The sequence below is a fragment of the Macaca fascicularis genome, chromosome 7 (genome assembly GCF_037993035.2).
Source record: "Macaca fascicularis isolate 582-1 chromosome 7, T2T-MFA8v1.1".
Lineage (NCBI taxonomy): Eukaryota > Metazoa > Chordata > Mammalia > Primates > Cercopithecidae > Macaca > Macaca fascicularis.
Window position 1 is genome coordinate 135470007 of NC_088381.1, and position 25892 is coordinate 135495898.

At 48.7% G+C, this 25892-nt stretch overlaps 2 protein-coding genes across 17 annotated transcripts in view; one reads left to right on the plus strand and one right to left on the minus strand.

The window, feature by feature from the left end:
- Positions 1-23204, plus strand: part of PLEKHH1 (pleckstrin homology, MyTH4 and FERM domain containing H1) — a 55838-nt gene extending 32634 nt beyond the window's left edge. For 2 of the 5 annotated variants that reach the window (XM_073997578.1, XM_005561567.5), the window contains 22 exons: positions 2419-2497; positions 3247-3338; positions 5254-5404; positions 5638-5780; positions 6784-6894; positions 7310-7396; positions 7749-7910; positions 8947-9027; positions 9379-9561; positions 9946-10054; positions 10847-10959; positions 11560-11736; positions 12070-12167; positions 12670-12847; positions 13277-13432; positions 14494-14594; positions 15607-15748; positions 17385-17527; positions 17626-17755; positions 19186-19272; positions 19570-19716; positions 20704-23204. In XM_073997578.1, the coding sequence (XP_073853679.1) occupies positions 2419-2497; positions 3247-3338; positions 5254-5404; positions 5638-5780; positions 6784-6894; positions 7310-7396; positions 7749-7910; positions 8947-9027; positions 9379-9561; positions 9946-10054; positions 10847-10959; positions 11560-11736; positions 12070-12167; positions 12670-12847; positions 13277-13432; positions 14494-14594; positions 15607-15748; positions 17385-17527; positions 17626-17755; positions 19186-19272; positions 19570-19716; positions 20704-20865 (2832 nt within the window). In that variant the 3' untranslated portion in view covers positions 20866-23204. Of the gene's footprint in view, positions 1-279; positions 352-2418; positions 2498-3246; positions 3339-5253; positions 5405-5637; positions 5781-6783; positions 6895-7309; positions 7397-7748; positions 7911-8946; positions 9028-9378; positions 9562-9945; positions 10055-10846; positions 10960-11559; positions 11737-12069; positions 12168-12669; positions 12848-13276; positions 13433-14493; positions 14615-15606; positions 15749-17384; positions 17528-17625; positions 17756-19185; positions 19273-19569; positions 19717-20439; positions 20580-20703 lie in introns of those variants that run through there. The other 3 variants (XM_073997579.1, XR_001492764.4, XM_065548945.2) reach the window with 3 other exon arrangements.
- The window catches only part of PIGH (phosphatidylinositol glycan anchor biosynthesis class H), a 58937-nt gene that overhangs the window by 24835 nt on the left and 8210 nt on the right, over positions 1-25892 (minus strand). For 6 of the 12 annotated variants that reach the window (XM_073997584.1, XM_073997580.1, XM_073997586.1 and 3 more), the window contains exon 4: positions 22981-23839. The exons of the other annotated variants lie outside the window; for them this stretch is intronic. In XM_073997584.1, the coding sequence (XP_073853685.1) occupies positions 23747-23839 (93 nt within the window). In that variant the 3' untranslated portion in view covers positions 22981-23746. Of the gene's footprint in view, positions 1-22980; positions 23840-25892 lie in introns of those variants that run through there. 12 annotated transcript variants of the gene reach the window in all.

Below are 25892 nucleotides of genomic sequence, written 5' to 3' on the forward strand. Positions count from 1 at the left end.
GGTGAAGGTTGCCATGAGTCAAGATCTTGCCACTGTGCTACAGCCTGGGCGACAGAGCCAGACCCTGTCTTAAAAAGAAAAAAAAAAAAAAAAGAGTGGGTCTTCTCTATCTGAACAGGTTAAGAGTGTGTGTGTGAGAGAGAGGGTGGAGGAGGAGAGGAGGAATGGGAAGACGAGGAGTTATTCTCTCCTCTTGTTCTGTATAGAAATAGAAAGCATATCAGATGACATTCTCCCCAGGAACCTCAGCTGAACTCTGGGATGAAGCATTAAGGGGCAGGAGAAGGTCTTCCCATAGATCCTCCCTGCCCCCAGCTAGGCCCCGAGGACCCAAGAATCAGCCAAAAGAATGTAAGGAGATCTCATCCTGTTTGCTATCCCCTTTGTAACTTGCTCCTGGGGAAAACAAGACACAATGCTAGCTCCTTCCCAGGCCTCTGAGGCGTGATCACTCCTGTTCCAGGGAGGGCTTAAGAAATCACAGTGGCCAAACAGCCCAGCCTCTCTTTCTCCCAGGCAGTAACCATGGGGGGGGGGGGGGGCGGGAAATGGGGCAGTAACCATCTGGAGGGGGAAAAAAAAAGAAATGTCAGAGGACATTTCTCAATCTGAGGGTGTGAGAAATACTTATGTACCTTAGAGTTTGGAAAGCCCTTTTTTCAGTTAATCCTTAAAACAACCTTGTGAGTTGGGCATTAGATAACCTTTTGTCAAACAGTTCTAGGTTTTGTTTCACCTAAATCCTTCAAACTTCAGTTTCATTTCCTCTGCAAAGTTAGAGGCCTGTCCTTGGTTAAATTCCACCACCGCTGTGGGCAGAAATAATCCTTTTTATGCCTAATTTTACTTGGGCCTAGTGTATCTGCCCTACACGAGCACAAAAACTCCCTGCCCTGCTGCAGGGCCCTCCTTGGCCTCCTTCCTCACTGCCTCTCTGTCTCCTGCCTTGCTGCCCCTCCAGTGATCTCAGCGTCTCATGGCAGCACTCATCAGCTCTGCCTTCTCTCCTCCCAGGTGCCCCAGGGCTGCTGCTCTCCTCTGGGATACACCCCAATAGGCACCCACCTCCCTTCCAACACCATCTCCTAGCCCATCTGACCCCACCAGGTGACAGCACATCTAGCTGCCTCCCTGAGCCAGCAGGGCATTCCTCCAAAGGCTGACCAAAGGCTCAGTGGAGCAAACAGATATAGAAGGTGCAGGGAGCCATGTGGGTTGTTTATGAGCAATCGGGGCCATTAGGAAAAGCTCCTTTGGCCTTTGGCCTGTGGCCTACTTCAGACCCAGGATAGGCATTCTCCCAGTGTCTTCTGCATGGGGATGCTGGAGAACTGTTGGGCAAAATAGGCTTTGTAGATTGGCCCTGAAGCCTAGCCATAATACGACATTATTCCTGTAGGGGAAAAATGTGCCCTAAGTTCCCACATACGTTCATCACTGCACTGTTCACAATAGCAAAGACATGGAATCAACCCAAATGCCCATCAATGGTAGACTGGATAAAGAAAATGTGGCATATATACACCATGGAATACAATGCAGCCATAAACAGGAATGAAGTCATGTCCTTTGCAGGGACATGAATGGAGCTGGAAGCCATTATCTTCAGCAAACTCACGTAGGAACAGAAAACCAAACACTGCATGTTCTCACTTACAAGTGGGAGCTGGACGATGAGAACACGTGGACACAGGGAGGGGAGCAACACTTAGCGGGGCCTGGCAGGGAAGGGCGGTGGTGGGAGAGTATTAGGGAAAAGAGCTAACGCATGCTGGGATTAATACCTAGGTGATAGGTTCTTAGGTGCAGCTGACCACCATGACACACGCTTACCTATATAAAAACCTGCACATCTTGCACACGTACCCTGGAACTTAAAAAACAAACAAATAATTTTTTAGAAAAAGAAACAATAGAGAATTTTTTTAAAATGTGCCCTAAGTTCCAAACAACTGGCTTACAAAAGAGCCCTTGTCGTGTGGCCCCAGTGGCTTCTTCATTATCAATATCCCTCACTTCTGGCGGTGAGATCTTGAGACCCAACGGTTTCTAAAACAGGTAGGATTCAGAGCAACAGGTTACTGACCCATCTTCTCTTGAACCTCCTTTGCCCCAAAGGTGAAGGGTGGAGGCAAGACAGGGAACTGTTGGGCACTGATTATATTCCAGGTGTTAAATGCTTACATTAAGTATTTCATTGATTCTCACAGCAGCCTGAAAGGTAAGTATTATTACCCCCATTTAGAGCAGAGGAAAATGAGTCTCAGAAATGAAGTAACTTGCTCAAGATTTATTAGCCAGTCACTGCCCCCCGCAGGTCTGCCCACCCCCAAAGCCATGCTTTTTCCTGCACATGCCTGGAGGGGGTGGGGTGGGCATGATGCTGGGCCCTGACCCTCCTAGGACCTCGTGTTTCAGGAGAGCCGGATCTACGCTGTGGCCACATCGGGCATGCGGCTCTCAGACGTGTCTCCCAGAAGTAATACTGCCTGCTGCGGTGAGTTCCACATGTGGGAACTTAGGGCACATTTTTTCCTCTACAGTGAGTCCCCACATGAGGCTTGGAGGCACCAAACACCCAAGGTGGGCAGGGTGGGCAAGCGGGGAGGAGAAGACTCCAGGCAACACCCAGGGCCAATGTTGCCTGGCACCCTGTTCCCCTCCCCAGCAGGTGAAGTTCAGGTGAAATCACAGCAAGGCCCACCTAGGAGGGAAAGGGAAGTCGTACAGGTTCAGCCCATCACAGGGAAGTAGCCAGTCACAGAGCTGGAAGGGATCTGAGGGGGGCCTCCAGCCCAGCCTCCCACCTGCACAGGCTTCCCTTCTGCAGTGCCAGGGCCGTGGGTGGGAGGAGTCCCAAGTGTCCTGATTTACATGGACCCCACTCACTGGCTCCTCTCCAGCCAGCCACCAAATCTCCACAAGTGGGGGCTGTGGGGTGGTCCCATAGCCGCATGATTTGTAACTCACATCTGCAACAGTGGAACACTGTGCAAACGTCATGGAGGAGAAAATGGTTAAAGGGTAAGGCCTTTGGATTCTATTGTGAGGGATCCTTTACCACATGGAGATCATGGTCCCCAAAGTGAGTCAAGGGGAGAAGATGAACAGAGCCCTGGCCCCCCTCTTGACATCTGTCACCGGCTTGCTCCTGGAGGGAATGCCATCTGCCCGGTTCTCTGCTTCTCCCACACCTCTTCCTGGGTTATGCCCTTGAGTAATCTCATTCCTCTCTTCCCTGCTCAGCTTCAAGCCCTCCTGCCCTTGCTTCCCCTGGGTCTTTCTCTGGCCTGGTCTACAAGAATGTCACTGTGCCTGTCTACACAGCACTGAAGGGGGTAAGAAACTGCTGCACAAATAGGGGGTGTCTCATCAGCAAAGGCCCCTGGCCTCACCATCCAATGACCGGAGCGGGGCTCTAGGGCCAGGCTTCTTTATTTTATTTTATTTTATTTTTTATTATTATACTTTAAGTTCTAGGGTACATGTGCATAACATGCAGGTTTGTTACATATGTATACTTGTGCCATGTTGGCGTGCTGCACCCATCAACTCGTCAGCACCCATCAACTTGCCATTTACATCAGGTATAACTCCCAACGCAATCCCTCCCCCCTTCCCGCTAGGGCCAGGCTTCTGCACATGGTTACCCTGGCCAGGGAGCTCAGCCCAGCATATGTCATTTTGTTTTATTGTTTATTAGGTTGTTATTATAAAAATTCCACATTGACAAAAATTTGAATCAGTATGAATATGGACAAGGTAAGAAGGTTAAGCCTATGCCCGCTGTATGGGCCTCCCCATCTTTTCTCATGTCTGCCCCACTCCCCAGGTCCCAGAGGGCAGCAGGGCTCCTTCTAGAATTATTTAGGTATATTCCAACTTATATTCCCGTAATGTCATTACATTTTAAAAACAAAAATCAGATATAATTGCAATATTTTCATACACATTTTTGTCTCTGTTATTGGTTTGTGAATCATAATAGTAATACTTGATAAAATTTTTTATAGAAGAATAAAAAACCAAAAGTGAAATTTCCCCTCACATGGCTTTTCCCTAATTCGTAAGCCCAGAGGAAGCTGTCGTGAATGGTTTAGTGTTTATTCAGTAAGGCCTTTTGATGCATTTATAAATATGCAGCACATTCTCACTGTCTCCTGTGTGCACACAAAAGGTGCTCATATACATGTCATTCTATGCCTTGCTTGTTCACCTAACCACATGAATAACCACGTCAGGTTATCCTTCCCTACCTCCTCTTTTTTTTCCGAGACGGAGTCTGGCTCTGTCACCAGGTGGGAGTGCAGTGGTGCGACCTTAGCTCACTGCAACCTCCACCTCCCGGGTTCAAGCAATTCTCCTGCCTCAGCCTCCCAAGTAGCTGGAACTACGGGCACGCACCACCACGCACAGCTAATTTTTGTATTGTTAGTAGAGACGGGTTTCACCATGTTAGCCAGGATGGTCTTGATCTCTTGACATTGTGATCCACCTGCCTTGGCCTCCCAAAGTGCTGGGATTACAGGCATGAGCCACCGCGCCTTCTATAGGTGTCCAGTACCCTTGGTATCAAAGCACCATAACTATTAATACCTAAAGCTTTCCTCCAATGATAATTTAGGCTGTGTCCCTATTTTTCTCTAATATGAATGTTGCCATGAACATCGCTGTGCACATATGTCTTTGTGAACTTATATCTACATATTTCTGTAGGACAGAGTTCTAGAGGTGGGATTTCTGGGCAAATTATATGCATGTTTTAATTTTTGACAGGTACTGCCAAATTACCTTCTAAAAATGCCTTACACACTAGCGTTTCGTTTTCCTCATCTTCTCCCCATACTCTCACCAACACTTAGTCACTTTAAATGTTTGCCAATGGAGATGCAATCATCGATTGTTGCGACCCTACACATTTTTAAAGCTTGCGTGGCACACTTGGTCTGTGGTGTAGCTTTTGGGCCCCCTAGTGGCAAGGAGTGAGGATTACAGTGGGCAGGCGTTCAGTCGTGATGGGCAGCTGCTTTGGGGACCGCAGAAGATGGTGTGTGGGAAGGGAGGCCTGAGAAACATGGAGGTCATGACACAGGAGTGAGGCCAGGAGGGACCTTACACTGGACAGTTGTCTGTTCAGAGTCTTGGCTGGGGGTTGGCCACACCATGGACGCTTGGAGCAGGAGTGCAAGCTGCAGGGTGGAAAAGGACTGTTTTGCAGCCTGAGCTGCAGTGAGGGAGGGGCCTGTCTTGCAGAGAGCCACGCAGATCAGCAACATGCCCTTTATGGACGAGTCCTCTGGGTCCGACGATGACTGCAGCTCTCAGGCGAGTTTCCGAATGTCGGTGCCCTGCTCTGAGTCCAGGAAGACCAGTGGACTAGGCAGCCCCCGGGCCATCAAGAGAGGTACAGAGAAGGGGAGCAGGGGCAGGGTGCAGCAGCAAGGAGTCCCTCACCTCTTCCCATGGGCACTTGAACATGGGGATCCTCACTTGATCTGAGCTCATGACCCCCCCAGCAGCTCCACCTCCAGCCCCAGAAAGCGGGTCCCGGGTGGGTGGTCAAGGCTCAGCAGCTCCCGGGCTGCATGAGTCAGGGAGGTGTGGGACCCGGGCCTTGACTCCTCCTCCCTCGGCAAGGCGTCTCCATGTCCTCACTGAGCTCGGAGGGTGACTACGCCATCCCCCCAGATGCCTGCTTGCTGGACAGTGACTACTCAGAGCCTGAGCACAAACTGCAGCGCACCTCATCCTACTCCACCGACGGGCTGGGCCTGGGCGGGGTGAGCCGGGAAACGGGCGGGGGCAGGGTGGGAGCAGAATGTCAGCAGAGGCTGCTGGGACCCTCAGCACAAGACACAGGCAGTAGCCGCCTGACGTGAGGGGTCCCTAGAGCTGGGGGATGGGGGCAGGGGGCGTGGGCTGGGGGTGTAGTTATGGAGTCAGACACAGACCCCACGAGGAAGGAAGGAGGGAGCCCAGAGAGCTCCTGGAATACCAGCAATGGCCAGTTACTGAGAGCCTGCTGTGGCCCACCAGGCCCCGTGAGGAGTTTTCCATATATGACTTTGTTTTATCACCTGGAATGCTAATGCAAGCTAACATTTATTGAACTCTTAGAGGGTACCAGGCACTGTGCTCAGTTTCCAGGCATTGTCTCATTTGTCCTCACAATCCTCTTGGGGTCATTAGCCCATTTTATGGATGAGAAGCCTGAGGCTCCAAGCTGTGCCACTACATGCCAGGGCTAGCATCCATCCAGATGTAATTCCCCATCCCTTGCTCACACCTCTCTACTGCCCCATCATCTCCCTGGCTCCATGACCCTCCAGTCCCGCCTAGCTGGTGTGTCCATGGTCGCCCAGACCTGCCTTGCCCTCTCCCTGCTCTGTGCTGCCTGGAATGGTCTTCTTCCTTGTCTCAGTCTTTGAGGGAGTGGCTGACCTGTCCTAACAAGGCAAGCTCAGGGCCGGCTCTCTCCTGAGGCTCTCGCTGGCCAGCCTCTCCCTCTAGCAGCCCCTGCTCTGCTACCTTCTCATAGTGAGGCCTTCCCAAGCTAGCACGGAAGCCCTTCCTTGGCAGGACCACCCATGTTTTATTTAGTCCTCCCTGAACCGTAGCAGGGTATGGTATTCTGAAAATACACTGAGTAGGTACTCAATAATTTTGTATTTCATTGATGACAGAGTAGTGAGGCAGCTGGACCACTCGGACCTGTGTGATGTCTGGGAGCCCTGAGTGATTTCCCCTTTCTTCATCTTCCCCCTACACCCTTCCACCCCTCAGGAGTCACTGGAGAAGTCGGGCTACCTGCTGAAAATGGGGAGCCGGGTGAAGACGTGGAAGAGGCGCTGGTTTGTCCTGAGACAGGGACAGATTATGTACTACAAATCCCCGGTGAGAATCTCCCCGCCCAGCACTGCAGTCGAAAGGACTCCACGTCACACCCTGGACTATGTCAGATGGGATGGAGGAGGGGGAATGTGGCCCAAGGCCAGAGGGCAAAGGTCTGGCAGGTGGGGAGAGGCAACCTCACTGGACACCTGAAGCTTTGAGCCACACTTGGGGACCTAAGCCTGGCCATGAGTTCTCAGAATGAAATAGGGAGGTTCTCAGAAGGACCCATGTTCCTGATTGAGGTTCCATTTAGCTATAACCAGAATCTAGAGTAAGTCATCCATCATAACACAGCCGGAATGCTGGGAGTCGTGTTTCCCTTTGCTTCTGACCTGGAGGAAGAGCTAAGGGTAAATGAGGTGCTCCAGAAAGGCTCCACATTCAGTGGCTCTCCTCCCCAATACTTTCTGTACAGAGTGATGTCATCCGGAAACCTCAAGGCCAAGTGGATCTGAACTCCCGCTGCCAAATTGTTCGAGGGGAGGGTTCACAGACATTTCAGGTGAGCATGCTCCTAGCTGCTAGTATTTTAGACAGAGAGGTGCTGGGTTTGGATATGGCTATGAGTGAAACAAAGATGGGGCCAAATAAGCATGAATGAAAGACTTTAGATCAACATTTGGATGTGATCCTAACTTTGAGTACAAGAAAGGAAGATGAGATAGAATATGAGAGATGGAGTGAAGGAAGGAGAGACAGGGAGGAAAAGATGAGGAGGAAAAGAAAGGAGGGAGCACTAGGGCAGGCAGAAGGCCGGTCCCTTGGGTTCAGGGACAGGTGCCACCTCGGAGCCAGGTCCCGGTTACTCCATTCTCCCAGCGTGCTGCCCCGCCCCCACATCTTGCCCTCCACAGCTCATCTCTGAGAAGAAAACCTACTACCTGACGGCCGATTCACCCAGCCTGCTGGAGGAGTGGATCCGAGTACTCCAGAACCTGCTGAAGGTGCAGGCCACCGGGCCTCCAGCTCTGCCTCGGGGGGGCACCAAGCCCACCGTGAAGGGCTGGCTGACCAAGGTACAGGGTGGGGCTGATAGGGCAGGAACGTGTGCCTCCTGCGAGTCAGGGGAGCGAGGAGTGGGGTGCCGAGGTTGGTGGGGTCCCCCTTATACGGGGTTCCTTTCTCTGGGAGCCTCCTCACAGTGACTCGCTGGCCAGCCCTCAAACGTGGTCTGGCCACACAACGTGATGGCGAGTGATTCCCTGGAAACAAATCAGGGTCGTCGGAACAACTATTCTCAAGACAGAGAAGGGAAGGGATTATCTTGTATCCATTTTGAGGTCATTAGGGGCTGTCACCCACCCACACCTTGTACCCACCTCAGTGTTAATAATGGGAGGAAGAGACCTGGGTGAGGTAGGTATGGCCCCTCAAAGACTTAAAGCTTAAAGTATCCCAGGCCTACCCGAAAGACATTTTTATTAGGGCTCTTCTGGTTGAAAAGAGCAGAGAAGCAGTTGTTAATCCCAAGAAAATGGAAGTTAACAAGGAAGTACATTAGCTAGACCAGAACATCAGCAGGAACCAAAGCGACTTGCACTCAGCAAGCTCAGGGCTGGCAGGCTCGCTCTGTGCCTCTGCTTCTCGTTCAGTCTGTTTATGTCATTCTCCTCCACCCATGTGCAGCTTCTGTTCCCTCATGATGCATGGTTGCCCAAGGGCTTCAGCCTGCTGTTTTCCCTCCCTCCCTCCCGGCACCCTGACAACTGTGGCCTCTGCCACCTAGCAAGTTCTTCCCATTTTCATATGCCTGGAGGGGACATCTGATTAGCCTGGCTAATCATTTCATGGCAGGTCATAGGTCACTGAATAGCCCATGATGGCTGGGGTGCCACAGGGCGCCATGGCACCCTCGCTGTGAAAGGGGTGGTTCCATTAGTAGGGAGCCCGAATGGCATCTCCATCTCTACCATAGGTCAAATCTGTCTCTCTGTGGCTTCTCTTTGCCAGTCCTGGATTTGTTTCTGGAGTCACCTAGTTCTCTTTGCCAGTGCTGGATTTACTTCTAGAGTCACCTACTTCTCATAATGCCAGTTCATTTCTGTCTTACAGGTAAAGCATGGCCACTCCAAGCTGGTCTGGTGCGCTCTTGTTGGGAAAACCTTCTACTACTATCGGAGCCATGAGGACAAGGTACTTCCTCAGCCTCCTCACAATACCCACTCTCCTGCTTCCCCTGAAGCATATGACCGCCGCTGCATGTCCTGGTGAAAGTCCCTACCCCACATAACCCCATGATAAATACAAAACCAGTTGGCTGGATCCCTCCAGAGTGTGAGGTTCTGCCTGTCTGGGTTTCTGGTGCTTCTCCAAGCAAGCCTCATTCTGCTGCCAGCCTGGCTGGGATGCTATAGTCTCCACCTCCCCATCCTGTTGTCTGTCCATATCCACCATTCCCAGCTCCACGGAGCCTATGTATTCAGAGAAAGGAGACTCCCTTGTCCTCCACTGGCTCTCCCATTCATGGAAGTCTCCTGTCCACAGCGACCCCTGGGCTGCCTGCCTGTGCGGGACGCGCGCATAGAGGAAGTAGATCGATCCTGTGACTCAGACGAGGACTATGAGGCTGGAGGAACCAGACGGTTGCTTTCCTCCCACTGCACCCTGGTGATCCACCCCGCAGAGCACAGCCCCACCTACCTCCTCATTGGCACCAAGCATGAAAAGGTAAGGAAGAGGGCTGGGCCTCCAGGGCCAGGCTTGGACCTGTGATTCTGATCTCTTCTCTTTCCCCTGAGCTTCTCAAAATTCAAGTTTATTTCCTTCTGGACACTTGGGCAACTAATATTCTCTGAATGGGAATACTCCTTTATACTGAATTTATTCCCAGTGACCAACACTGCTTCACTGAGGCCATGTGATAGAATCGCAAATTTGGAAACTTGGGTTCATGTTCACCTGATCCTCAGTCTTTCCAAGTAGCCCTGACTCATGCCAACCAAACTAGCTGAACCCCACATGGGCTTGGCCCCTTTAAGGAGTCCTCCTTGGAGCTCTTGCCTCCACTCTTCCCACGCCGTCCCCATCCGATGGCTTTCTGTCCTCTTCCAGGATACGTGGCTCTACCACCTCACAGTGGCTGCGGGTGGCAGCAGTGCCAAGGTGGGCACTGCCTATGAGCAGCTCATTGGAAAACTGATGGATGGTGAAGGAGACCCAGGTAAGGCAAGGGTGGCCACCACTGCTTGGGTCAGAGGGTAGTGGCTTGGTGACTATTGGTCCAGATTCCAAAGAAAGCAGTGTTGTACTCTGAAGCTGTTTTTAAAACATCTAAGCCACAGAGAGGAAGTTCCCATCCAAGCTCCAGGGCCCTTCTGTCTCCAGCTGAGACACTGAGGTGACCACTCTGCATCTGGGGGAGTTTATCTGGGAAGCAGGCTTTCCAGGGACCTGGGTAAATGTTTTACTTGGATCAACCTGCTGCGTTGCTGGCTGGGCAGAGAGGGTTGAGGAAAGAAGGTAGCTGGTTAATCTATAGTTAAGAGTTTGTAAATCAATGAGTGAAGCCTAAATTGGGATCGGACTAACCTGTTTGGAGTCTTTGTTTTGCTACTGATTCTCAGGGCCCTGAGGAACTAATTAATGGCATATACCACATACACCCCTTTACTACTGCTCTGAGGCTTGTTTCTGACCAATTCATGTGCTCCTCCATCCAGACCTGACACAGTAAGAAAGCGGCTCCCCTGCACACATCCACTTGCACTCAGACACCCATAGCCTTGCACACTCACCCCTACTGCCATTCCATGAGAAAGGCCATGCTTATATGAGGGGGCTCATTGCAGTGCCCACCTGTACCCCCCACACTCCATGGATGATAAACCCAGCACAACCCAAGTGTCGCAGATAAACCACTCTCTTCCCCATAAATTAAAGATGGCAGTGAATGGGAGGTGAGTCCCTTCTCAGTAGTAACTGTCCCTGCTCTCTGGTTCTGTGCTTTGGGCAGATTCGCCGCTCTGGAGGCACCCCATGCTGTGCTACAGCAAAGACGGCCTATACGCCTCCCTCACCACCCTGCCCTCTGAGGCCTTGCAGACGGAGGCCCTCAAGCTCTTCAAGGTAAAGGGGGGTGGCGACCAGGCCCACCGCTGGGATACTTGCAATACTTGGGTGGAGAAGACCTGTGCCGTTGGGGACAACCCACAGAGGGATCTGGAGAGGAAGGGAACTTCCTGGGGTCCCTATCACTTCCTGGATGGCAGGAATGTAATCCTGTCACTGGGAGGGAAGCAGCTCTGGAATGTCATGCACAAGTCCTTGGGAAATGCCAATGAAAACTCTCTCTGGGGGAGCTCCCCTCCTCCTGTAGTTAAGCAGAAAAGGCCAGGTTTATGTTGCTTCTGGACCTGAGAGATTCAGACCTATTTTAGCATGTTCTTTGTGAACGTCTGAGTTTTCTGGTTTTTTTTTTTTTTTTTTTTAATGCATTTGTCTTGTTTATGTAATGAGAACATTTTAAAAAGGAAAGCTTCTACCCCAAAGTAGCCCATAGCCCCTTTTAGTAAGCAGAGATGCCCTCCAGCAGTAGCAGTGCTCCCTCTTAGAAAGGGCAGTCAGTAAACTTGAACCTCCCTGGAGCCCTTGGGAAATGGCCAAGCCGCTGAGTTCTCTGAACCCAGGGGATGCTGGTCTGCTGTGCTCACTGCCGTTCCCTCCCAGTCCTGCCAGCTCTTCATCAACGTGCCGGTGGAAGCTGCCTCGGTGGACTACCACGTGTCCTTGGCCCAGACCGCACTGCAGGTCTGCCTGGTTCACCCCGAGCTGCAGAGTGAGATCTATTGCCAACTCATGAAGCAGACCAGCTGCCGCCCACCTCAGAAGTACTCCCTCATGCAGGTAGGTATGCCGGGGTACAGCAGCTGACAGAAGCCATTGGCAAGGGCTGGCAGGTGGGAAAGGTGGGAGGAGGTGACTGGACAGGCATACTGTGAGCCCAGCCAGCAGCCAGCCTCCGTGCTCCAAGCTGCATCAGTGCAGCTGAGCTGTCTGTGCACAGACAGGTGATTGCATTCTGGACACAGCCTGACCAAGCTGGCTGTCCCAGCACCCACAGCAAGTTGGGGGCTCTGGTTTGGGGAAAGAGTGCTGAAGGCTTTGTAACTCAGGGCTATGAGGACAGGTAGTGCTGTAGGCCCAGCACTCACCCTATGCTGTGTGTGTCCCTGGCAGTGCTGGCAGTTCCTCGCTCTGTGTGCTCCACTTTTCCTGCCTCAGCATCACTTCCTCTGGTATGTCAAGCAGCAGCTCCAACGCCATGCAGATCCCAGGTGAGTGAACCTGGCCATTCCCTCTGCCACTTGAGCATTGCCAACTGCAGCATGAATAAGAGGGATGAGAGGAGTCTAGGACAGACCAGATCACTCCTGTCCTCTGAAACCGCTCAGTGGTGGTGGAGACTTCACCCATTGCCATGTGCACAAATGGGTATGTGGGGGTCTGGGCATGCTTAAGCTTCTCTGCATGCCAATCCATGCATCCCTGGAGGTACTATGGCAACTCTTGCATAAAGCCACACTGCCCCCAAACTGTCCGCAAATGCTATTCTGTTGTTATGTTCTCTGGGTTCTGGAAGAAAATATCCATGCCAGCAACCTGCTATATAAAGGTCCTGAATGACAAATTAACGCCCCAGACCAGAGTCTTCAGGGCTTTTCTCACAACCTGCCCCAGCTACAGTTTTGGTCTTGGCTGAATCCGGATAGGGACCTGGGGTGCCAAAGTGGCAGGGATGAGCAGAGTCCATAATACTCCCTTCTTCTGTCTTTTTAGAAGTGAAACTGGCCAGTATGCCACCTACTGCCAGCGGGCAGTGGAGCGGACCCTGCAGACTGGGGAGCGGGAAGCCAGGCCGTCACGCATGGAAGTGGTGTCCATCCTGCTGCGTAACCCCTTCCACCACTCCTTGCCCTTCAGCATCCCCGTGCACTTTACCAACGGGACTTATCAGGTGAGGAGCTGGGCGTGCTCCTTGCCCCGAGTCTTCTCACGTCATCATCCAGAGAATACCTCTGGGCCAGGTGGATGCTAAAGCTCCTTAGGCTTGGCAGATTCTTCACTGGCGCCCCAGAAGTAGATCTTATGAACTCATTGCATGAACAGGGAAGCTGAGATGCTGACTAAGAAAGTGGCATAAGAAAGGGCCTCCAAAAGATTGTTGGTAAAGGAGGGACCCAGGTATGCCTGGTAAAATTTACAGTGGATGGGCTCACATCCCTCATGCACTGGCCCTTTGCCTATTAACACAGAAACCAACTTGCTTTGGCCTCTTGTATTTGTCTTTGCTCCTTTCCACCTGCGGTACCCAGTCCCCTCCACCAGCCCTAGTGAGCTCCTCTTGGGAAGTTCACTCAGGGGTGGAACCCTTCTCCCATCTCAGGTGGTTGGTTTTGATGGCTCCTCCACGGTTGATGAGTTCCTCCAGCGGCTGAACCAGGAGATAGGCATGAGAAAGCCATCCCACTCTGGCTTTGCCCTCTTCACGGACGATCCCTCTGGCAGGGACCTGGAGCACTGCCTGCAGGGAAGTGTCAAGGTGACAGCCTCCCACTGAGCCGGCTGAGCCCCTCCCTGCTCAGGGATATTGGTGGTGGGGAAAGAGCCCATTTGATGGGTGCCTGACTGTTTGGTAGCTCATTTGGTGCTGAGCCCAAGGTGCTGCCCTAGTCAGCATTTCTGTGCCATCCTAAAATGTACCTGGGGAGGGAGAAAAAAGCTGTTGTGTGCCCTTGTCTCTGGAGACAAGATCACTACACTCCTACTTCCCTCAAGTGGCTGTGCAGCGTCCAGAAGAAAAGCCTCTTCTTGGCTTGGTGTAGGGACAGCGAGGCCCCACAAAGCCACTGCCTACATGCGCCTACTCAGAGGCTCCCAGCTGTATGCCTGGACCCCCCGGATGTCATGTGGTACCCAGCACCTCACTTTTACGCTTTCTGCCAGGGTCTATGCCATGCTTATAGGTTGAACCACACTTTTAAAGAGGCAGGTCCTTATGGTGCCCCTATAAGTAAAGGCCGTTGAATGGAATTTAAGGTCAATCTTGTATTGTGGTCTGGGCTTACTGCCCTAGGGGATAAGTGTTTGTGAGAATGTGCTCTAGCACTTTGATGCATATTTGGCTCCAGTGTGTGCTTGTCTTTAACAGGACAAAGGCTTCTATGGTCTTTTAACATTGCCTGGAAAAACTATGCCACATACCTTCTTTGCCAATGTCTGGGTGTCTGTGAGGCTTTGTGACATGGTAGGCCTCTGGGCATATTTGTTGAAAAGGAGAATAGCAGTCAGTGGAATGGAAATAGAGCTGGTGATCAAAGGCCATGGGGCTGCCTAGCCTCTGGGGAGGCCCCTCAGCTGGTGAGGCCAGCAGGGCAGATTTCTTGCTTTATTGCTCACCCTGTCCAGGGTTCCCTCTGTTTGTGAGGGAGCCGCTGCCACCTTGGGTCCAGGAAGCATGAAGCTCCACAGGTCAGCCTCCTGGTGGGAGGACCTTTCCTTTGTTTTCTTTGCTCTTCTGCTCTGAGTCCAGCCCTGGCTGGACCCTGATCCCTTCTCTCCTTATCAGGAAATTTTCTGACTTTCTTCTTTTGCCTTTTCAAGATCTGCGATGCCATCTCCAAGTGGGAACAAGCCATGAAGGAGCTGCACCCCGGAAAGTCTGAGGGTGGGACACGCGTCGTGAAGCTGATGTACAAGAACAGGTCCTCAGCACTGCACAAGGGTGGGGCCAAACACGAGGGCTGCCACTGGGTGCCAGCCCATCACCTCCTTGACTAGACAGCCTATCCAGACAGGGGAGGGGCCCACAGATATAACGCTGCCTGGCAGTCACTAGCTGGGGTGCAGGCTGGCTCTGCTGCTGATACTCTGTGAAACCCTGGGCAGCTCAGGCCTTCTGTCAGCCTTCCCTGTACTGCTTGTGTGTGTGTGTATATGCACGCGCACGCACACACACACATTTGCCAAGAAAACAGACCAGACCAGCCTGGGCAACATGGCAAAACCCCGCCTCTATAAAAAATACAAAAATTAGCTGGGCATGGTGGCATGCACCTGTAGTCCCAGCTACTCAGGGGGACTGAGGTGGGAGGATCACTTAAGCCCGGGAGGTCGAGGCTGCAGTGAGCTGAGATCGCGCCACTGCACTCCAGCCTGGGCGACAGAGTGAGACCCTGCCTCAAAAAAAAGGAAAGAAAAGAAAATAGACCAACCTCATGGGATGGCTAAGTGTGTTACTTTATGAGAGTGAAATTTTGTATAAGCTCCAGCTAGTCAAAGCTAAAGAGTATGTACCTCCTATACCAATTCCAGGAAATACAGAAGTAGACATCCCGACTTTCTATCAATTTGGTTAAGAAAAATCCCATCCCTCCATCTCAGTATGTCTCCAGGCAAATCGTTTCCAATAGTCTCTTGGACTCCTACCTCATCCAGTCCCTTAATCTGTAACTCCAGGTACCAGATTTCCCTTACTAAATCCAGTAAGTTTAATGGTGTCTTCAGAATGAACCATGTCCTCCTGTATCAGCATGACCTTCATCTGCTCTGTGCCATACTTGGTTATATGTTTCTGGAGGCAATACAAAATAGGCTCATAAATAGTGGGAAAAGAGTAGTTTCTCCTTTTGGAAATAAAGGTAACAGACCCCGAGAAAGCCTCATCCCTGTCTGGGATCCCTGCTGAGTCCTGGCTTCTTCTTCTCTGCTCCGCAGGCTGTACTTTCGCAGTCAAGTCAAAGGGGAGACGGACCGAGAACGGCTGCTCCTTGCCTCTCAAACTAGTAGAGAGATAGTGGCAGGGAGGTTTCCTGTCAACAAGGAATTGGCTCTTGAGATGGCTGCCCTGATGGCCCAGGTAAGGTTTTGTTCAGGAAGCAGGAGGGTGGGGTTGCCAGCTTAGAATGAATGCACCATGCAGCCCAAAACACAGGAAAGATTCTGCAGATCCTGTGGTGCTCAGGAGAAGGCAGCTTTGCCATCTCTGGAATGGACAACAGCTGACTCCTACAGAGCAGAGCTCCGCACTCACCGCAGATACAGGATGTGTGCAGATGGCTGGACTTGGAATCCAGAGACTGGGTTTGAGTCCTTCCAACTGTGAGGTCTTAGCCAAGTCACTTCACTTCTCTATGCTTTAGTTTCCTTCTCAGTATACCAAAACCAAAAATATTTGGCCAGGTGCAGTGGCTCATGCCTGTAATCCCAGCACTTTGGGAGGCTGAGGTGGGCAGATCACCTGAGGTCAGGAGTCCGAGACCAGCCTGAGCAGTGAAACCCTGTCTCTACTGAAAAAAATAAAATAAAATACAATAAAAATTAAAATTAGCTGGGTGTGATGGTGGACGCTTGTAATCCCAGCTACTCAGCAGGCTGAGGCCAGAGAATCACTTGTACCCAGGAGGTGGAGGTTGCAGTGAGCCAAGATCGTGCCATTGCACTACAGCCTATGCAACAAGAGCAAAACTCGGTCTCAAAACAAAACAAAACAACAACAACAACAACAAAAACACCTCTGCCAGCCTCCACAGGGTTGTACTAAGTATGATACCTGGATAATGTGTATCATGTAATAGATGTGGTAAACTTCATAAACCATCAGACCTTCTAAGTAGAATTAGGAAGAGGAACACACATTCAGACTTGGACTGTCCTTCCTGTTATATTTAGAAGGCCATCTTGTCAAAGGTATCTGGGATACCTTCATGGCTCCCATAAGAGCCATGATAAAATTGTTGGTCTTGTCTGTAATTAGTATTCCAAAGGTTCAGGTGGTGTTGCATCTCAGTAGCAATGTTCAGCTAGCAGGTAAAGGGGCATATAAGAGAGTCTGACACCTACTATATACCCACAAAAATTAAAAGTTAAAAATATTGTAAATATAGAATAAGAATCTGGATTTACATGCTGGAAAGGAAGAGGAAACAATAACAGTTGATGTTTATAATTAAAAAGATAAGAATACTCTCTAGGAGGCCCTGAAATAAGCATATATGCATCCTCCATTGTAGTTTTTATTCGCACCTAATAGATGAGGAAATTGAAGCTCAGAGAGTTTAAGTAACTTGATCAGGGACACAAAGCTGGGATTTATGCCAGGTATCCAACTCCAAAGGCCACATTTGGAACACTCTGCTGTACTCTAGGATCTGTAGCATCTTCAATTCTATAGCCCATATTTTTGGACTGGAAGCCAGAATTTCCACACTGTTTTCCCTTGTGTGCTACCAATTAACTGTGTCTTTGGAAAAGGCACTTTACCTCAGCTGCAAAATCAAAGTTGGTCAGTGATCTCTAATATTCTAGGGCCCTAAGTTTGTTTCTCTAGTGTCTGTAAAACTTGAGATGAAGTGTTTTTCTAAAGTATTTTTCACATCCACTAGCACCCCACCAAGAGGGTAATAAAGTAATGGTTTATTTCACCTCTCAACAGCCCCCACCTGGCCCATCCACCATCAGATTTTGACTGGTCTCTTCATGTGCTTCTATCACAGGTAGAATATGGGGACTTGGAGAAGCCTGCCCTGCCAGGCCCTGGAGGCACATCCCCTGCCAAGGCTCAGCATCTTCTCCAGCAGGTCCTAGACAGGTTCTACCCCAGGCGCTACAGACATGGGGCTCCCCCCGAACAGCTGAGGTAGGTAGGCTTGCAGCCCCTGTGGGGAGGCCTCAGGGCTGGAATGAAGACATGTTGGCACTTCACTGGCACTATTTCTCTCCATCTGCCCACACCAGGCACCTGGCAGATATGTTGACCACAAAGTGGGCAACATTGCAAGGCTGCTCCCCTCCTGAGTGCATCCGCATCTACCTGACCGTGGCCAGGAAATGGCCTTTCTTTGGTGCTAAGCTTTTTGCTGCTCAGGTAAGTGCCCGTGGAAGGAGCTGCCCACACCCTTAGGTGTGTCCCCATCTGCTCATGTTTGAGCCATACCAGTTTGCAGCCCCCGCCTCCATACCAGTAACCACCAGGGGTCACTATCCCTCCACCATTTCTGGCCTACTGGATTTCCAGTCCAGAGCAGAATTGTGATTGCTTATCTTCATCTGTCCTTTGTTGACTGCCCCAAAAGAAAAGATGTGATCAACTAATTCACACACACAGATTCAGACTTGATATAATAGCCCTCTCAAGAGTGCTTTCATTTGTTTTAAAGTTTGAAAGAACAATGTATAACCTAAAGAAATACATCTCCACTGGTTTGACATGGCATACAGGGGAATCAAATTACTTAGGCAGCCATTAATTTCACCTCTGTATGAAGGCCAGGTGGCCAACAGTAATTTCAGAAGGAACTTTTCTTCACTGGGTGTCTGTTGTGCATAAACATTGTAGATAATTACAGCTCAAAGCTGGGCAGTGATCCTGTTTACTGAAGCCACAGATCGGAAAATGGCCATCCATTCATTCAACAAATAGTTGAGCTCCTACTATGTCCAGTGCTGGTTGTTTGAGGTTATAAGAGGTGAGAAAATCAGACACGGTCCTTGCCTTCCTGGAGTTTCCCATCTAGTGCAGGAGATGTACATTCATCAAATAATCGTATTCATTTTTTTCTCTATATATTTAATATATATTTATAAGCCATCGCAAGTGCTATGAAGGAGATGTACAGAGGTGTTATAAAGGCATGAAACGGGGACCCACTTGGTCTGGGAGCTTGGGAAAAGCTTCTGAAAAAGGCGACATGTCCGATGTCTATCTGCCTCCCTTTGGATTAAGAGAGAGGTTTTCTGGATTACCATACCGTACTCCTGGCAGTGAAAATCAGTCATTACAGGAATGTCCACTAAATAGTCACTTCCTTACTGATAGGGCCTAAAGCCACAGGACTGCATTCTTGCTTTCCTATTTCTTTTACAGCACCTAGGAGATTGGCTGAAGTCAGAAGCACTTCAGCTTGGAGACTATAGGTGGAATTCCAAGACTAGGAGAAAACCACCTGTTCCCCATTCCCCTAATAGAGTGGCCAGGGCTGGCCTCTATTCTGTAGCACAGAGCTTTCCATCCAGTGTGCTGTGGCAGCATGGGTGCTAGGGACACCAAAAGAATGATCGCCTCTGCCGTTGAGATGGTTAGTAGGTGACCAGAGCCCCAAGGCCAAGGGTCTCCTGTCACAAGCAGCCTTGTCTATTTTCTGCATACGCTGTACAAATACCGTCTGTTTTCCAAGATGAGGTGGCTGGAAATTACTGCTTAGCAGATCCCTGGATGTGCCTTCTTTCTCAGAAAGTTCTTATAGTTCAAAATCTGTAACTATGGATCTATCTGATGGGTTGTTTCTGTTTCCCCAGCCTGCCCAGCTGTCTTCCAAGGAGAATGCTCTGGTGTGGATTGCTGTGAATGAGGATGGTGTCAGCATCCTGGACCACAACACTATGGTATGAAAGGATGCAGGCTGCTCCTTGACCCCTCTTCTTCCTCAACATGGTCTTTCTTCTCCTCTGTGGACTCAAAAGCCTGAACCAAGTGACCATGGCTGCTCTACCCCCACTCCTGCCCAGGCACCACTGTCATCTAGTCTAGACAGTGCTTGTAGACATTCAAGATGGAGATCTCCAAATTATGACCACTTGGGAGTTCTCCTTTCCTGTGCCTAGAAGAGACAGGGGATGCTGGTTCCTAGCTCAGGGGACAGGTGGAAAGTTTCCCCAGAATTGACTGGTTCCTTTCCACAGCAAGTGCACGTCACTTACCCCTACTCTTCAGTGACAACCTTTGGTGGCTGCAGGGATGACTTCATGCTTGTGATTAGATCTATCCCAGACAAGACCTCTGGAAAAAGCCACATTGAGAAGTTGATCTTCCAGATGGCTGCTCCCAAGGTAGGTCTGACAGCTGCTAAAACGTTCTACTCTGGCCAGATGTGTTGGGCTTGGAGCTTACAAAGGAAACTGGGGTTATGCTAGTGCTCTACAAGGGCCCTGCCCAGATAAAATTGTTGGTCTTGTCTGTAATTAGTATTCCGAAGGTTCAGGTGGTATAGCATCTCAGTAGCAATGTTCAGCTAGTAGGTAAAGGGGTATATTCGGAGGGAACTAACTCTGGCCTAGCTACTATTATGCTCTTCACTTATTCTTTTTTATTCTCTCAAGCCCCAGCATCACGCAGTCCTCAGTTGGGTGTTTATGTGCTCTTCTCTTCCTTGCAGCAGGCCTCGAGGCAGGGCAGATTCCTCTTTAAGGTGCTCTCATGTTACCCCTAGGTTCTGCTGACCCAACACTAGCTGAAAAGTGGGACAGTCCCACAGTGCTCCCTCTTCCTTGTTGTGGGGAAGACGGCAAAAAGACCTCTTTTGCTTTAATGACTTTGCTCCTACTCGATACAGGAAGTGTTGACCAGCGAAAATAACAATTACAAAGGCTCAGGAACCTAAGTTCTGATTTATTGTTCCTGACTCCCCTGTGATTACCTGGAAACCCTGTTGTTCTCCACTTTTTAATCCTAAAGTTAGAGTTTGCCAAACCTACTCCTCCTTTAATACCACCCCTGCCAAAGGGGAGGATCTCCAGATCCCTTTCTTAAGAAGGCCTCTTCCCTGGTTGTAGAGCTAACCAGAGCAGAACACTGGGCCTCCTTTTCTCAGAAAGGCACTGTGCATCTCGGAGGATCGCCAGACCAACAGGGGCCCACACCACTGGGCCTCTGAACCGCACAGTAATGGTTCCCTTTGGATATTTTCTCCCAGGTGGGTATTTTAAGAGATTAAATAAATAGAGGCCCCAGAACTCAGTATAAGAGCTAATAAGTGAGAAAAACAGGATTCAAGCCAAGGCTAGTTCAATTCATTCACATCTCTGACCTCCTCTTAGATTGCAGAAGCTACCTTCATCATGGCCAGCTATATGAACCACTGCTCTACAACTGTGAACCCACCCACCAACCTACCCGGAGCCTGCCAGCTGTGGGAACTGGATGGACAACAGTTCTTTTCTTCTGTTTCCTGTGCTACCAAGGGGCCAACGTTGCTGTGAATATTTCTCCTACCCGATTCCCCACTACCACTAGTGCCTCTGGATTTAGAGATATATATCCTAGGGTATGATACTACTGTGATGGGTCTAACAGCCCCCCACCACTGTTGTTCTGTGAAATGTGTATTTTAGTGTCTGTGAAGCCTTTATTCTCTAGGTGCCTTACAAGGTTTCAGGGCTCAACTTTTAAAAATCTAGACCCAGTGTTAAAACCACTTACTCCTTTTTTCGTAAGAAGAATGACTCTGGATGCTACCCGATTCTAGACATAGGGATGATACACTGTTACTGAGGGCATCAGTGCTGTAAGTTAAGGCTTTCTGCACTGATACTCTCAAGGAAGCTAATTTTCTTTTTGGTGGGGTGGGGGACACAGTCTCACTACGTTGCCCAGGCTGGAGTGCAAAGGCGTGATTTCGGCTCACTGCAACCTCTGCCTCCTGGGTTCAAGCAATTGTCCTGCCTCAGCCTCCTGAGTAGCTGGGATTACAGGTGTGTGCCACCATGCCCGGCTAATTTTTGTATTTTTAGTAGAGACGGGGTTTTACCATGTTGGCCAGGCTGGTCTCAAACTCCTGACCTCAGCTGATCCACCCACCTTGGCCTCTCAAAGTGCTGGGATTACAGACATGAGCCAACGTGCCCAGCCTGGAAGCTAATTTTTTAATATTGTATATGATCTTATTTATACTTGAAGTTTTCTGAACGTCGCTAAACAGGATAGGACTAAAATTTCCAATTCTCCTACACTGTCAGAAGCCTAGAACTCACTAAACTGGGCTGCCTTGCCCAAATGGGAAAGGTGCTGGCAGAGCTGGAGAAAAAAGAATAGACTCACTTTTCCCCATTATTGGTATGTAGGCATTGGTACAGCCCCTTCTGTGGCAGTCTTTGCAGGATAACATGCTATCCCTGCTAAGATTCAAGCTGTTTCCCTCACACTGGACTGTAGGCCAAACCCAGTACCACGCAATGTGCAAGCAAGGGCAGGGGGTAGGTCCGATCTGACCCCTCCCTGTCTCATTTTAATGACTGGACAGGGCTCGGTGAAGGCTGTGTTCACTATAGTGGGCCATCATCTGTTTCCTTGTTCTTGTAAAAGACCAAGCAAATGCACTCTGCTTTTTGCTGCTATAAGACTACCAAAAATGAGTCAGAAACACAGAAGACTATTTCAGGCATGTGGGCCTGGATATATTCCTTAAGACTTCTGGCAAACTTCTGCTGGGAATTAGTTTGAGGGTGAGGATACGTATGTGACACTTGCCCTAGCCTACAAGTAGCAGGTAAAAGAAAGTTTCTTTCCTCCTTTGCTTTACTGATAATACCATAATCCCCCTCAATTCAGACCTTCTGACTGAGTGCAGAGGAGACTAGACAGTCTCCTCTAGACAGGGTGTAGACACACCCTCCCTTAACAAAAACAAAATGAAAGAGTTCATACACTGATTTTCCAACATCTAAGAAACTGAGTTTTATTTCCTAGCTCTAAGGCAGCCTTACTATCTGTCAATAAAGTGCTGAAAACTGTATATTTAGCAGTAGCACCCAAAACCAAGCCCTTAATCCCAACAATGTGTGTATATTGTGCACAGCAAAAACTGCGAGGCTGGAACTAGTTTATCTGAACACCTCAGCTGCTGTAAGCTTCTCCTCTCTCACCCTGTAAACTGACAAGCATGAGGAAAAAAGGAGCACATCCAAGTCTCTGCCTCTTTTACATGTACTTGACTGTGCAAGGCAAGTAGTTTTACAGCCATTTCTGTTCACACTTTTCACCCCAGGATTTGGGGATCTAGCTGAGACATTTCTACCTCGAACAAGTCACATGTACCACAGGTTCCTGAATAATTCCTGCAGGGCTGGTGACAGACATAACAGCTCTGGTTTTATAATATCTTGGGTGTCTCTAAGGCCAATAAGAATAACATTATCTACCCAGAGAGTTTAAAAGAAAAGTAGGAGTCCGAAGGAAGGGTAAACAAGAATGGAGCTGTGTTCACACTGAATTTGGGGTCAATCTATTTCCCCCACCCTCTCTCCTCCCCAACCCTTCAGGAATCCTCCTTTAGTTTATTAATTTTATACAGAAGAAACTGCCTTAGAAACAAAGGATTCGATAATTTGCTTATTTATTCTTTGTTAACATGAGAGTCCCGTGTCTGAAAACCAAAGTCAAATTTCTGTGTGGCCTTTTGTCTCATCCCTCTTGGCAAAAGTAGCTTTTGAACTGATTTAAAAAAATTGCTGAGTAACAGAAAAGTATTAATGTGCTTGATACCATGACTGAAATACCATGATCTTGTTTGTCAATAAAAAGCAGCTATCTGTGAACCAGGTAACTGTGTGTTTTGGAAGATCTGTTTATTAAGAGTAAATAAGCCCTGTACAGAACACAGGCGCTAGGTTAACAGACTCACCTTTTGTAGGACATTACTTCCTGCTAACCAGTACGTGGAGGGCTTGTTTTTTTTGTAACTTTACACGAGGGGTAATATTGGAAAATACACCTTTCTCAAGACATCTGACGTCAGTTTCCCATGGTTTTGCTTCACAAACATCAACAAAGTAAACCTGAACATGGTTAGCAATTTCACAAAGTGTTCCTTGCTGACATTACTTTTGACATACTGTGTCAAAATTCTTAAGGTCTCCCCTCCTTTGGTAAAGTAGGCAAAACCTTACAAGGAAAACACTACAGTACACGGAAATACACTGAGTTAGATTTTCAGTCACCTGCTCTATGGCTCTGAGATGTACTACACCAATAATGGTTCCTAGGACTGTGTCCACCTGATGGTTTAGAGTACAGAAAACCAGCCCCTATGGTTTAAGAGTCATCTCCCATGGAAGACAATGCTGGCCTTCTGAACGCTGGGGCTCATGGGCTTGTTGATGTGGCTTTCTGGTGTGCCAGGATCTCCTGGCAGCTCCTGTATACTTCAATCAAGCAGTCCAGCCGGGGCTTAGCACTCTGAATTCCAAAGGGGAGAAATGCAGAGTCAAAGTGAACATAAGGGAGTACAGTGGAGATGCATCAACTTGCAACTTTTTTTTGAGACAGAGTTTTGCTCTGTTGCCCAGGCTGGAGTGCAGTGGTACAATCTCGGCTCACTGCAACTTCTGCCTCCCAGGTTCAAGCAGTTCTCCTGCTTCAGCCTCCCGAGTAGCTGGGATTACAGGTGCTCGCCACCACACCCAGTGGCACAATCTCGGCTCACTGCAACCTCTGCATCCTGGGTTCAAATGATTCTTGTGTCTCAGCCTCCCGAGTAGCTGGGACTACAGGCACGAACCACCATGCCCAGCTAATTTTTGTATTTTTAGTAGAGACAGGGTTTCACCATGTTGGCCAGGCTGCTCTTAAACTCCTGGCCTTAAGTGATCCGCCCACCTTGGCCTCCCAAAGTGCTGGGATTATAGGCTTGAGCCATGGTACTGGGCCCACATGCAACTTCAATCTCTCACCCACATCAAGGGGTATAAATGGCACAGCAGTGAGCTCAGGGAGTTAAGTTTAGGCCTCAGCACACCTTGCTGGGAAGAGTCCCAGCTAGGCTCACAGCCCACCTTGTGAATTGTGTGAAGTGGGAGATCAAATGATAGCTTTTTCATCTGTCTAAGTTTCATGAACTCCATCTCTAAGAGTAAGCAAAGAGGAAAAACAAAATGGACCCTCAAGAAATGTCACACGTTATAAAATAGCCCTCAAAGACAAGAAGGGCAGTTTAATATGTAAATATTGAAAAATGTTTTGTACAATGAAATGTAATAACCAAAATTAAAAGAAAAACCACAGAATGGGAAAAATATATGTGAAAGTATATTTAATAAAAGTATACTACCTAAAATATATAAAGATTGTTAAAAATATATAAAAACAGGTACAAATACATAATATTCAGATTCTTCTTGACTAATAGAGAAGATAGGTAGTTTAAAATAAGAGGAAATACTGATAGGTAATACAAGGAAATATGAAAAGCCTATCATTTAAAGAGATACAAATTTACCTATTTAAAATGCCTTTACCTACATATTAAGCTAAAAAAGCTAAATCCACTATTAGCCAGGATGGTAGAAAAAGAAGTACAAAAGCCCCAAAGTATGGTAATGTTGTCCAATCTCTGGAGCCCCATCTTAAACACTAGAAGTCTATAAAACTATTCATAAGCTTTAATAAAATAATTTTTAATTATAATGCAAAATAATATTTTAACTTAGCTATCTTAAATCCTTTGTGAAAAAGGTCAGTGAGGCAGGGTTAACTATATACATAAATACGTGCATAAATACCTACCTCTAAAATAATTTACTTCGTAATTTATTATGTTTGTATAATTTATTATGTTTGTATAATTTTTGTTTTGTTTTTTGAGATGGATCTCTGTCACCCAGGCTGAGTACAGTGGCATGATCACAGCTCACTGCAGCCTTGACCTCCTCGGCTCAAGCAATCCTCCCACCTCAGCTTCCTGAGTAGCTGGGACCACAGATGTGTGCCACCACGCTCAGCTAATTTTGGTATTTTTTGTAGAGATGGGGGTTTTACCATGTTGCCCAGGCTGGTCTCGAACTCCTGAGCTCAAGCGATCTGCTGCCTCAGCCTCCCAAAGTGTTGGGATTACAGGCGTGAGCCACTGCACCAGCTGATAAGTGGTTTTTTTTTTTGTAAGAGCAAAACAAAAAACTCCAGGCAGGATTTTAAAAGGTGGCAAGAGTGGCTAAATAAACTGACATTTCAATATATTATACAATATAGTTATTTAAAATAATAAATATAATGGCCTTTGTAGGACACATACATATTATTTACAAAGCAAGACACACAATAGCATACAATGTGAGATCAATGACCTCTATCTAAAAAACTGTACATTAGTAGACTGACAGAGTCAAAGTAGATGAATAGTGATTTGTAGGCAGAGGTTGCTATATATTTGATTGTGCTCTTTAAAATGTGCATGAGGCCAGGTGTGCTGGCTCATGCTTGTAATCCCTACACTTTGGGAGGCTGAGGCAGGAGA